This window comes from Chrysochloris asiatica, unplaced genomic scaffold (assembly GCF_000296735.1).
Source record: "Chrysochloris asiatica unplaced genomic scaffold, ChrAsi1.0 scaffold00091, whole genome shotgun sequence".
Lineage (NCBI taxonomy): Eukaryota > Metazoa > Chordata > Mammalia > Afrosoricida > Chrysochloridae > Chrysochloris > Chrysochloris asiatica.
Genome location: NW_006408609.1, coordinates 1,915,293 through 1,927,001, shown reverse-complemented (window position 1 = coordinate 1,927,001; position 11,709 = coordinate 1,915,293). Strand labels below are relative to the sequence as shown.

General features: G+C 39.5%; 1 protein-coding gene and 1 pseudogene across 3 annotated transcripts in view; both read right to left on the bottom strand.

Annotated features, from left to right (window-relative positions):
• Positions 1-11,709, bottom strand: part of ROBO1 (roundabout, axon guidance receptor, homolog 1 (Drosophila)) — a 1,434,915-nt gene that overhangs the window by 580,526 nt on the left and 842,680 nt on the right. For 2 of the 3 annotated variants that reach the window (XM_006866439.1, XM_006866440.1), the window contains exon 1: positions 3,594-4,660. The exons of the other annotated variant lie outside the window; for it this stretch is intronic. In XM_006866439.1, the coding sequence (XP_006866501.1) occupies positions 3,594-3,648 (55 nt within the window). In that variant the 5' untranslated portion in view covers positions 3,649-4,660. Of the gene's footprint in view, positions 1-3,593; positions 4,661-11,709 lie in introns of those variants that run through there. 3 annotated transcript variants of the gene reach the window in all.
• LOC102836205 overlaps positions 4,523-11,709 on the bottom strand; it is a 133,721-nt pseudogene continuing 126,534 nt past the window's right edge.

The window sequence follows — 11,709 nt, the reverse complement described above, 5'->3', positions numbered from 1 at the left end:
TTGACCACTTATGATCCTCATTAGTAAATTATTTATCTAAGTTTCTTTCAAGTCTTATTCTTGTGGCTCAGCATTTTTAAGAAGACACCTAATGAATATAAACTTAATGATATAAATAATAATAACATGTCATTATATGCTTTAACTTCAGGATTTAGCAACACTAACTCACACATTTTCATAACAAAGACTAAGGACAAACTTTAGTGAAACACTGTTTACTAAGACAGTTTATATATGTGTTATATTAATGAAAGGCTTATTATCAAGAAATAAAGTAGATGCTGTCAAATATTTAGTAGTACTAAAGCATATAAATTTAAAAGTCAACAACTTAACCAAAAAGCGAACCAGATATTATTACAGTTACCTAGGAATATTAGACTATTACCAAAGAGAGAGACAGTGAGCAGAGATTAGAAGCTCACATAGTGAAATTTATCTTTTAAAAAAGAACCTTTTCCTAAGAGAAAATTGTTAAAAAAAAAAAAAAGATAAATGGCTAGTGAATTTCTTCTTTCATTTTATTTGAAATTCATATCTCATCCTAAACTGAAATTCAATAACTTATTCACTTGAATGCAAATTTTAGTAATTTGAAGACAGAAGACACCATTATCTCTCAGAAGACTGAGAGATAACAGGAAATTTTTTAGTTGCTACCCATTCCCCTGCTAATTTCCTATCCTCCCACAAATCTCTAGCTGTCCCTAGAAAGAGATTTGCACACCAATTATAAAGATCACCTTTTAGAAATAAGCACTTCTCTAAATTATAGTACACAGAACAAAAATTTTATCATGTATTATGTTGTTGTTAAATGCATGGAGTGAGTTCCAACTCATATTAATCAAGTATAGAGTTTCCAAGTTTTGAACCACCCACCTTGTAGTGAGCTGTCCAGTGCCTATCTTACAGCATCATACCAAGACTCCAACATATATTATAGCATTAGATTAATGAATAAAAGGCTAGAAAAGCAAATACTCTTAAACACAATACTTTACTTGGTATTACATATGACATCTAAACAATAAAATGGAGTTTATAATAGGTTTTGAAAAAAAACTTTAAAATTTATGTAAACTGGCGGTCAAGTTTAAAAAGAAGACGATAAAGCAAAAAAGAAATGACAACCAACAGTTGCTTTTTACAGGTTAGATCTTGTTGTAGGTGTGTTACCACCCCCTTTGATTTATTTAAGTTCACCACATTTCTCCTAAATATACTCCATTAACAAGTGATAGAACTGTGATCTTAGGCTTGAGGCAACACATGAAATACAATCTTTCAAGAACTTCATTCATTCACTGGCCAGGTGTCTTTAGCACTTCTAACTCTAAGTTACTTATTTGAGTTCTGTGAAGTCTTACTCAAATCAATAGTGTTGCTTTAGAAAAAGCAACCTGTCAAGTAATCACCCTAGCAGCCCAATAATTTGACTGACCTCCCAAATCCAGACTCTGAGCATGAGTGAAAGTCATTGGATACTTAATGAAAAGCCTAAGGTTAAACATGAGGCAGTACCTCCAAAAGACACCTCTGGCCCAGAGCCTGGGGGGAAGACCAAATACACACACTGACAGGAAAAACTTAGGTTTATAAAAACTATCAATGATTTAAATAGAAAATTGAATTAGAAAGATGAGTCCGGAAGTCAATTTAGCTCTTAAGAATATAAATAAGGCTTACAGTGATTCAAATTACAAACCTTGGATATTAACTACTAATCAAATTACTAAATTTGATAGGGCAATACATTTCTCCATGTGAACACAGAATTTACAGGCTAACAAGACCTGGTGATACCCTATTAGTGTGACCGTATCTTTAATCTACAACCATGATAAAATGTCTCAACATAGACAAACTCAGCTCAAACAGTGACTAATGACCATTAATCCCCCTATCTTCAGTAATCTGTCCTTCTAGCCATTTATCACACTGACACTTCACTTTACACACATGAATAAACTTTAACTGAGAAGGTGAATCAACAATAATCTCAAAGGTATCTGACGCTGTAAATTAAACTAGGTGGAGATCAAGCAAAGAGAAGTAAATAGAGAGATCAGATCTTAATGTTTTTGATTTGCACCTATCAGAACTAGGCTGGTGGGGGTGTGTATATTCAATCATTCAGATATGCAAACCAAAAAGAGAGCAACATTACAGAAAGGGGAAATTGGAAATGGGAAAAGGTAGCCCCAGAGAGTGAATCTACTCTTCTATACACTGCCATATTTGAAATATCTTAGGTTGAAACTTAAATTTTCTGTTTTCTTCAAAGGAATAACAAATTAATAAATGTCTAGCTTAGTTTACTTGCAAATGTTCATTGTGACTTTCAGTCAAGAAACACATCTCATGGGCAAAATTCTTTCAGGAGGTTATTTGCTATCATTAGACAGTGAATGTGGGTTGTTGTTTTTTCTCCCTCTGTCTCTTTTCATATTCCATAACTATTTTGCAAAATTTAAATACTTGATCAAAACAGAAACAATAGCTGCAGATCACAAAATACTTTCAAAATAGTTTCATAATTATGTAAATGGAATAACTCTAACCTGTATAGGCCCTGATGCAACTTGAAGCTCAGTATGAGGCTATAAAAATTCCCTAAGGAGCTGTGTGTGTGTGTGTGTGTGTGTGTGTGTGTGTGTGTGTGTTTTAAGGCCTGAAATTGGATCCTTAAACTTCTATTGAAACCAGAATCTACCAAAAGAAAGAAAAGTTGAAAATCGTGGCTCACTTCACTCAAAGTAAAAATTTCTTAGGGGAGTATAAGAAAACGATATGTAGGTGTAGATACAGAGTGAACTTTATTAAATCAGAGGGATTCTAGTGTAACATCTTTCCCACATTTTATAAAGAGAGTTTTAATACTTTTTCATTAATCCTAAAAATCCTAAATGCAGCCTTCCTTTTGAACCAGGCTGCCAGTGAGAATTCTCAAACAAGTAACTGTACCCTCTCAGATACTTGCCACCTCCTCCGTTTCCCTTCTAAACCTAGCCATGCAGCGTGGCTAGTTTATATCCTACCGTAGGAAGAGTTATTTCCTGAAGTTTCTTCACAATCGAATTTAATTACAGACTTTGGTTACATAAAACAACTACTAATAAACCCTAGCGCTCAGAAGAGGAGGGGCAGGCAGATGGGAAGATCAGGTTAAGGAATCCTGGTGGGTCTCCGGGCCGCAAGATCCCCAGGCGCACATCTCCCAAACAGAAGGAACCAGCCCCTGGACGAAGATCACTTCCACACACCCGGGGGTCCAAACTCATCGCCAATGGCTGCCTCCTCCCACCCTTGGCACTCAGATGTGCTTCTGCCCAAAGTGATACGGGCGTACCCTGAACTGGGCAAAAAGCCGAGGTCTGCGAGCAGGCTTGTGGGGAGTTCTTGGGAGATAGGGGGAAAGGCGACCCGAAGTGCAAAGTGGGGATATTTGCCCCTCCAAAGCCTTTAGAGAGCTTGCCTCTCGGCCTTAGAAGTGGGGACTCACCGACATTTAGTTGGAAGTTTGCTTTTTAGAGTAGAGAAGGGGGCTTGTAAGAGAAACCAAATGTGAAAAAGACGACGCGGATTACCTGAACAGAGACATATTAATCCAAAGAGGTAAAAGTGAGCAGGCTCCGCGATCATTGTCCTTGGGTGGATCCTGTATACAGTCTCATGCCAAGAGGAGGGTGTAGAAATGGGGTCCCCAAATTTATGAAGCCACACACCACCCACACGACACACAAAGGCTTAATATAAGCAACGTGAGTCTATCCGCCAGGAGTTTTCAGAGCAATTACTCCTCGACCCTTCCGGACGCTTGCCAGTATCTCAGAGTCCTATGCAGACTAACAATTCCAAGGTTTGCTTCCTTCGGCACCGGAGTTTCCGAGGCGGCTCCGCCACTTCTAGGGACCATCCAAAACGAACAACAAAGAGCCGAAGCAGAAGAGCAGTTGTGCCGTTTCCTGCCTCCACCGTCTTCCCGAGCCTCCCGGCGTGCGCCCCCACACAGTGCGCCCAAGCGCCGCGGTGGCGGCGGCAAAGTTGAGATGTAAGAATGGTGAGAAAAAGTGCTTCTCCGTCTACCGGCGAGCGCAATCAGTAGCTAGCCGTCCGAAGTGGCGGCGACGGCAGCCAAAGCAGAGGCAGCAGCTCCGGAGGACAGGCTCGGGGCGTCCGAGTTTTGCCTGGGTGACTCTGAGCGAAGGGGGCGAGAAAAGGGGTGGTGCGGCGACAGTGGCTGCCTGGGCGGGTCCTTGTTCCCATCACTTAGAGGATGCGGAGAGCACTGGAGACAGCAGCAGGTCTGCGGATACACGCACTCCTTCCGAACGCCGCCAGCTGCAGTCCCGCACGGCGGCCACCATGGCCACGGGCCCCTAGCCCGCTGGGGCGAGCGCGAGCAAAACACCCCAAACTCCCAGCGGCTGGGACACGAGAGCCTAAACTTCCTAGGGGTAGCTGTCCGCACCCCCGGCTCTCAGCTGCTGCAGAGAGGCGGTGGCTCCGGTGCTCCTCAACCTCCCTGAGGTGGCGGCAAGGGGAGAGAAGGATGCTGCAGCGGGTGGGGGTGACGACCACCGTTGCTCACCCGAGCTAAGCCTGATCTACGTCTGAAGTTTCTGCTCTCTAGCTGCCCCGTAACGAGCTCGATAGCTTGTGGGTTTCCCCAGTCGTCCCCGCGGCTCCCAGTTTCCTCCCTCTCCTACTCGACCCGGGAATACTTAAAGGGGCCGCGTGGTCCTTTCCAAGCCTCACTCTACACTCTCCAGACGCTTGTCAGGCAAGTTCTGCTCGTTAATATTTCCATCATCAAGTCAGGGGAACACGATTGCGCCCTCAGGTGAGAATATACTGTTCTAAATCTAAAATTCAAACGAATGAGAACTTGCCATGTTTCTCTCCCCAGTTCTATCTCCCCTGCACCTTTCTCCAAATGGAACCTCCCAGTCAAAGACTTCAAAAAATCCTGCCTGGTCCAGCTTAACCTCTTCTTTACCACTTTCAGGGCTGGTATAAACTCACAAATAACTACTCTTACACCACCCGCCCCTGCCAACGCTATTAAAAAAAAAAAATTTTTTTTTTAAATTAGTAGGCAAACTTTAAAGACAGAAGGTAGAGAGAAAAATATCTATGAAACAAGGAGCTCTGGTAATGTAGTGGTTATGAATCGGGCTGTGAACCGCAAGGTCAGCAGTTCGAAACTACCAGCTGTTCTGCCAGAGAAAGATGAAGCTTTCTGCTCCTGTAAAGATTTACAGCCTCGGAAACTCTGTACAGGGTATCTATGAGTTAGAATTGACTCCACGGCACATAACAACAACAACGCTACAAACACCTGGCACATGGTGAGAGCTTTCCTATTATTTCCTTAGGTGCATGCATGACATAATGGAAGATACAATTTTAAAAGCAGATAAAATAAATTACATTTATTTTAGTAGCTGCTGGTATAACCAGTGACCTTAGATCACCATTCAGGGGGAAAAACTCTGGTTAACAGCACCTATCTTTGAAAGTGCAAGATAGTTTAATCTTAAACTGACTGAAAATCCAGTAAACAAGCTGGAGATAAGAACTCAAAGATGCCAACTAAAATCTTTCTAGCAATAAAAACAAGAATGTACAGTAAATGCTGAAAAATACTGATTTTGTCCATGTGAAGGATATCTAGTGAGAAACAATATATCTTCTTTCATAGGATAAAATATATTTTTAAGATAAAGTTACCAAGTCATAGAAAATATATAAGCTAATGCATGGCACTTTAGAGAGAGGAAGAGAGATAATCCATCATATTCTCATATAATCTGAATTCATTTTAAACAAAGATCTTAAACTTTCACTTAGCAAATGATGCACATTTTCAATTATAAAGTAGACTATGTATAAGAGTGTCTATTGTTCCCCAGAGTTTTCAGAAATTTGCTAAAAGTTCTCACTATCTCACTGTCATTGAACAGAACCATATTAATACCCCTCAGGTTCAATAAGCAACATCCCTTTTAACTACTCTATTCAACCTTGAAAGTTAAAATTACCTAGGATACTCATCAGGAAGAATCCTCAAGGAACAAGCCATTGTCCAGTACCTTAATGAGCATTATCACCAAATCATATATGTTGGCCCATTTTACCACTGTCTGGTAACGTAGTGATTATGAATCGGGCTGCCAACCTCAAGGTCAGCAGTTCAAAACTACTAGTGGTTCCGTGGGAGAAAGATGAGGTGTTCTGCTCCTATAAAGATTTACAGCCTTGGAAATCCTGTGCAGGGTCACTATGAGTCGGAACCGACTCCACGATACTTAACAACAACAACAACAGCCAAATTGTACATTTCTGTCAATTAAAAATAATATCATTAAAGGTGGCATCTGAAAACAAGAATTTGTATATACATCTTTGTTATTGTTGTTAAATGCCATTGTGTTGATTCCAACTCATAGCAACCCTTATAGGTTTTCAGAGGCTATGTATCTTCTGCTATGTATGCAGAAGCCATAGCTGGCGGGATTGAACTGCTGACCTTGCAGCTTGCAGTCCGGTGTTTATCATACAGAGCCACTCTGCTTCCCTGTTTAAATCTAGAACAAGTGAAATTCAATGTACCTGAGACCGTGTCTAACTACTATCTTTCATTCACTTACTCTTACCTATGCAAACAAATGTTTAATGGCATCATCTATGTGCAATAAATAGTAAAGGACTTTGCAGGGGCAAATGTTGTTGTCCATGTTGTTGCTGCTGTTAAGAGCCTTCCAATCAATTCCCACTCATAGAAACCCTAGGTACAGTAGAACAAAACAATGCATAGTCCTGCACTATCCTCAGAATCATTCATCTGTTTCACACTTTTGTTGCAGTTACTGTCAATCCATCTGATAAAAGGTCTTTTATTCCCACTGATCTACTTTACCAAGCATAATGATCTTTTTCAGGGAATGGTCCCTACTGACAACATATCCAAAATATGTGAGGCCAAGTCTTGCTATATCCTCACTTCCACAGAACATTCTGGCTATACTTCTTCCAAGAGAACTTTGTTCGTTCTTCTCTAAGTTCATGTTACATTCAACATCCTTCACCAACACCATAATTTAAATGTATTAATTCTTTGGTCTTCCTCATTCATCGTTCAGCTTTTCGCACATATGAAATGATTGTAAATACTGTGGTTTGTGTCAAGTGCACCTAAGTCCTCAAAGTAACATCTTTGCTTCTTAACGCTTCAAAGAAGTCTTTTGCAGCTGTAAGGCATTTAATTTATGCTGCTTTTATGTGTGTTGATTGTGGAACAAAGTAAAATGAAATACTTAAAAACTAAAAACTTTTCTTCATTTTTCCTGATGTTACTTATTGGCCCCTGTTGTGAGGATTTTGTTTTCTTTATGTTGAGGTGTATTCTATACTGAAGACTGTTGTCTTTAATCTTCACCAGTATTTCAAGCCATGTTCATTTTCAGCAAGTAAGGTTGTATCATCTGCATACCACAGGTTATTAATGAGTCTTTCTCCAATCCCGATGCCATATTCTTCTTCATTCCACTTTCTCAGATTATTTGTTCATCACACAGATTAAATAAATATGATGACAGGATTCAATTCTGAAGCAAACCTTTCCTGGTTTTTATTCATTCAGTATTCACTTCTATATACAAGTTTTGCATGAGAACAATTAAGTGTGCTCTGGAATTCACATTTTTACAGTATTATCCATATTGTTTTATGATCCATACAGCCCAATGCCTTTGTATAGTCAGCAAAACTCAAATAAATATCTTTCTAATTTCTCTGCTTTTAACCAAGATTCCTCTGATAATCAGTAATTTTGTCTCTTATTCTATGTCCTCTTCAGAACCTGGCTTGAATTTCTGGGGGTAACTCATCAATATACTACAGTCACCAGCACTAAGGTGGACTCTACTTTGAGGAGGCAACTTCTCCTCAGTCCATACTTTGAGTGTCTTTCAATCTGAAGGGCTGTTTTATTTTCTGGCACTGTATCAGACGATGTTCCACTGCTGTGTATAAGGTTTTTGCTAGCTACTTTTATTTAGAAGGAGATTGCCAAGTCCTTGTGGAATCTCCACTGAAACCTGTCCACCATAGTAGACCCATATAGTATTTGAGATACTAGTATTATTGCTTCCAGCATCATAGCAACATGCAAACCACCACAGTACTACAAAGCTGGAGCCAAAGGCAACTATAAACCTATTCCACAGGTCCCCAGAGCTTTTTCAGGAGTTACACAAAAAACAGCATAGGTTCCAAGCAGACTTGAACTTGTCTGAAGAAGTAAAAACAAGTGCCATTGGATTTAAATGACAGATGGGTATATTTCTAGAGATGGTTGGATCAAAAGTTATTTTTCTACTTTTTTCCTGAATTTTTAATAACCTAGGAGAATGCATGAGATACTTTACATGACTATGTGACAGTGCATACAAATGAGTTTGTACAAATGGATGTGGTGCCCACTCATATCAGGTCTCCAAGCAACTCTGACATGTATGATAGAATTCTCACTCACTTCAGACTCATTGCTTGGGCAACAAACAGCAAGGTGTTTTACCTGGCACTCAGGAACCCTACTCTGATCACTACAATCTGAATGGACAATGGATTCTAAAGTTTCATTTAGTAAATTTTGATCTAATTTGAAATCCATGAAATCCATAACCCATAAAATGTCTCACTGTGAAGTTTGAGGCAATCTGAAAATACATTCCAGTAGTCCTGTGGATAGAGGTTCCTTTGAAAATCACAGTTCTAGAACACTAATAATTTCTTTGAGTTGTTAAGATCTGATTTTATCTTTCATGGGCTTAGCTTCAGGAATGCAGGAAATAGCAGAACTCCCGGGATTTCTCCAGGGATTCTGGATGCCACTTACTGAGATCAGGAGGACTAGAGTGAAATTACAAAGGAAACTCCCAACCAGGGCATTTCTTTCTTTTCTCTTTTTAGCAAGAAGTCTTATAACCAGACTGAGCCTGGGATACAAGCCAGAAGTGTCAGTAGATCTGGCAAGAAGCAGTGTGATACACTCCAAGGCCATGCTGCATTTTCTAAGATATCATCCCTCAGGGTACAGCAGTTAGCTTAGCAACTTTTATAAGACATAGCCAAATAATTTGTACAATCCTTGGTCTCTAAATTGATTAACTGAGTTGACTATTGAATAATTCAATTTTTTTTTTTAATTTGACATTATACGATATTTCACAAAGCACCTAAAGTAACCCTAGTAACTGCAAGGTTGGTGGTTCAAACCCACCAGCTGCTCCTTGGAAACCCTATACAGGGTGGCTGTGAGTCAGAACTGACTCAAAGGCACTTAAGAACAACAACAAGAAGTTCAAGGGAAAGAGAAATAATTTAGGGTTAGAATAGTGAAAAGAAGAAAAGATACTAGGAATGATTTTAGAATATGAAAATGTTTATTCCTGTTCAGGAAAATGAGTAAAGTTTTTTTTTTTTTTTTCCATGATGCTTCTTTCAAATGCAAACAAGGCACCTTTTACTAGTACTACTTTCGCTTGTGTTTGTTTGTTTTTTGTTTTCAAAAAGAACATTATGCGGCTCAAAACATGAATCACAGGCAGAAGATGTATTTCCTAAGTTCTGAGTCTTCCATAAAGACCAAGACGCTATTACCTGTGTGAATGTTTTCACTACAGGAAATGCTGGGATAGAACCCCATCACCTTGCCTAACCAGACACTCCAGTCTCACTAAGGCTCATTAAAATACAAACTAAGATAAACACCCAAGATTGCTATAGACTTGCTGTGACTCTGTATGTCTTTCAGCATCTCAGTATTTTGTAGACGTTATGCATGTTCTAAAACCAGGTGCCATATTGCTAAGGCCCTTTGATCAAGTCTGGGATCGTAAGTGTCAGTAACAGTGGGCCTCACTAAAATACATTTCTTTAATGTTAACATATGGTTAGGATTTTGAGAATGAAAAAGAGGACACAGCAAAGTAGCACTGGTGGTGGGTGTTACTTTGGGTGCTTTACAAACATTTTTATAATTCTTACCAAGATCATGTAAGGTGGCATTATCCCAGTTTAAAGATGTGGCTGGGAAGCCACAGAGTTTATATTTGAACCCAGCTTGTTTTGAACCAAAATACAAGAAAAAATGTGTTCCATGGTATGATTGGCCTGGAAGACTTTGGGTTCAATAAACTTAAGTGTTTCTCAAAGTCTTCAATCTGCAAATTAAAATGTGAGTCTCCAAGGACAGTTAGTTTTGAAAAGCAGTATATATTTTTTTTTAATAAAAATTGCTCAGTCTATGTCATACTACTGCTGTTTCTAATGTCTCTAGAGACAATTGCCCACACCTTACAGATGAAAATTTCAGTTTTCCTTCATTCAGTAATCACCGGGGGAAGCTTGTTGTTGTTACTAGGTGTTGTTGAATTGGTTCAGACTCATAATGAACCTATGCACAACAGAGTGACACACTGCTCGCTCATGCACTATCCTCACGACCAAATCATCTCACTGGGGGTCTTCCACTTTTTCTATGACCCTCCATTTTACCAAGCATGATGTTTTTCTCCAAAGACTGGTCCCTCCTTATAATATATCTGAAGTATGAGAGACAAAGTCTCACCATCCTGTCTTCTAAGGAACATTCTGGCTGTATTTCTTCCAACACAGATTGGTTGGTTTGTTTTTCTTGGTAGTCCATTCTGCTACAATTTTCCGTATTGACTTTCACTTGCGTATGAGGTTATTGAAAATACACTGGCATGGGTCGGGCACACCTCAGTCCTCAAAATGATACAGTATTCATTAATGATACAGACTGTAAATTACAGTAACTACACTTCTAGGTCATTCTTCATAGAGTAATCAGTAGGCTTCATTTAAAACCTGAGTCAGGTCACATCTCTAAAAATCCTCCAAAGACTTCCCTTCTCACTTTCAGTGAAATTCCACTGTCTTCCAGAAGGCTACAAGTCCTCACAAACAGGTACCCTATCCTTTCCCAACATCATCATCTCCTGTATTTACTTGCTTTTGCTTGCTTTTCTTCACCAAATGGCCTACCTCCATGACATTCCAGAGCACATCAGGTCTTTGGAAGGGATTTTGTACTAGGCTCTGGCTGGAATGCTCCTCCTTATAAATCTGAAAACCAATCTCCCTCTTTCCACAGGTTTGGAAAGATAACACTTTCTCAAAGGGATCTTTACTGATCATCTGTTTTAACATTGCATTCCTATACACAATATTTTTTATAGTCCTGCCATGCTTTTATAACCTCACCCCCAGAGCACTTTTCCCTATCTAAGTTCATACATATGAGGCTAAGGATGCTTAACTATTTTGTTCATTCTTGTAATCCCAGCATCCAAATTAGTGTTTGGAACCTATCAACACTCAGATGTTTGTTGAATGAATAAAAGAATTTTACTTTGTTGCCTGTTAATGTGTCTTTTGGGAAAAAAAATATTTTTTTTTTTAATGTTTTCTTGTAAATAATGTGATAGTTCACATGGGAGAACATTAGTTTTGCATTCATCCTATCATATATTGTCTCATTGCCATGGTCACAATCCCCTCCACGTATCATCAAACAACCGAAGAGTATACCCTGCAAGCCTGCCCCCCAGTTGTCAGCACACAGCCCCTCTCCCTCTCTGGGTCTAAAGTCCCCAGCTGCTCCATCTCTCC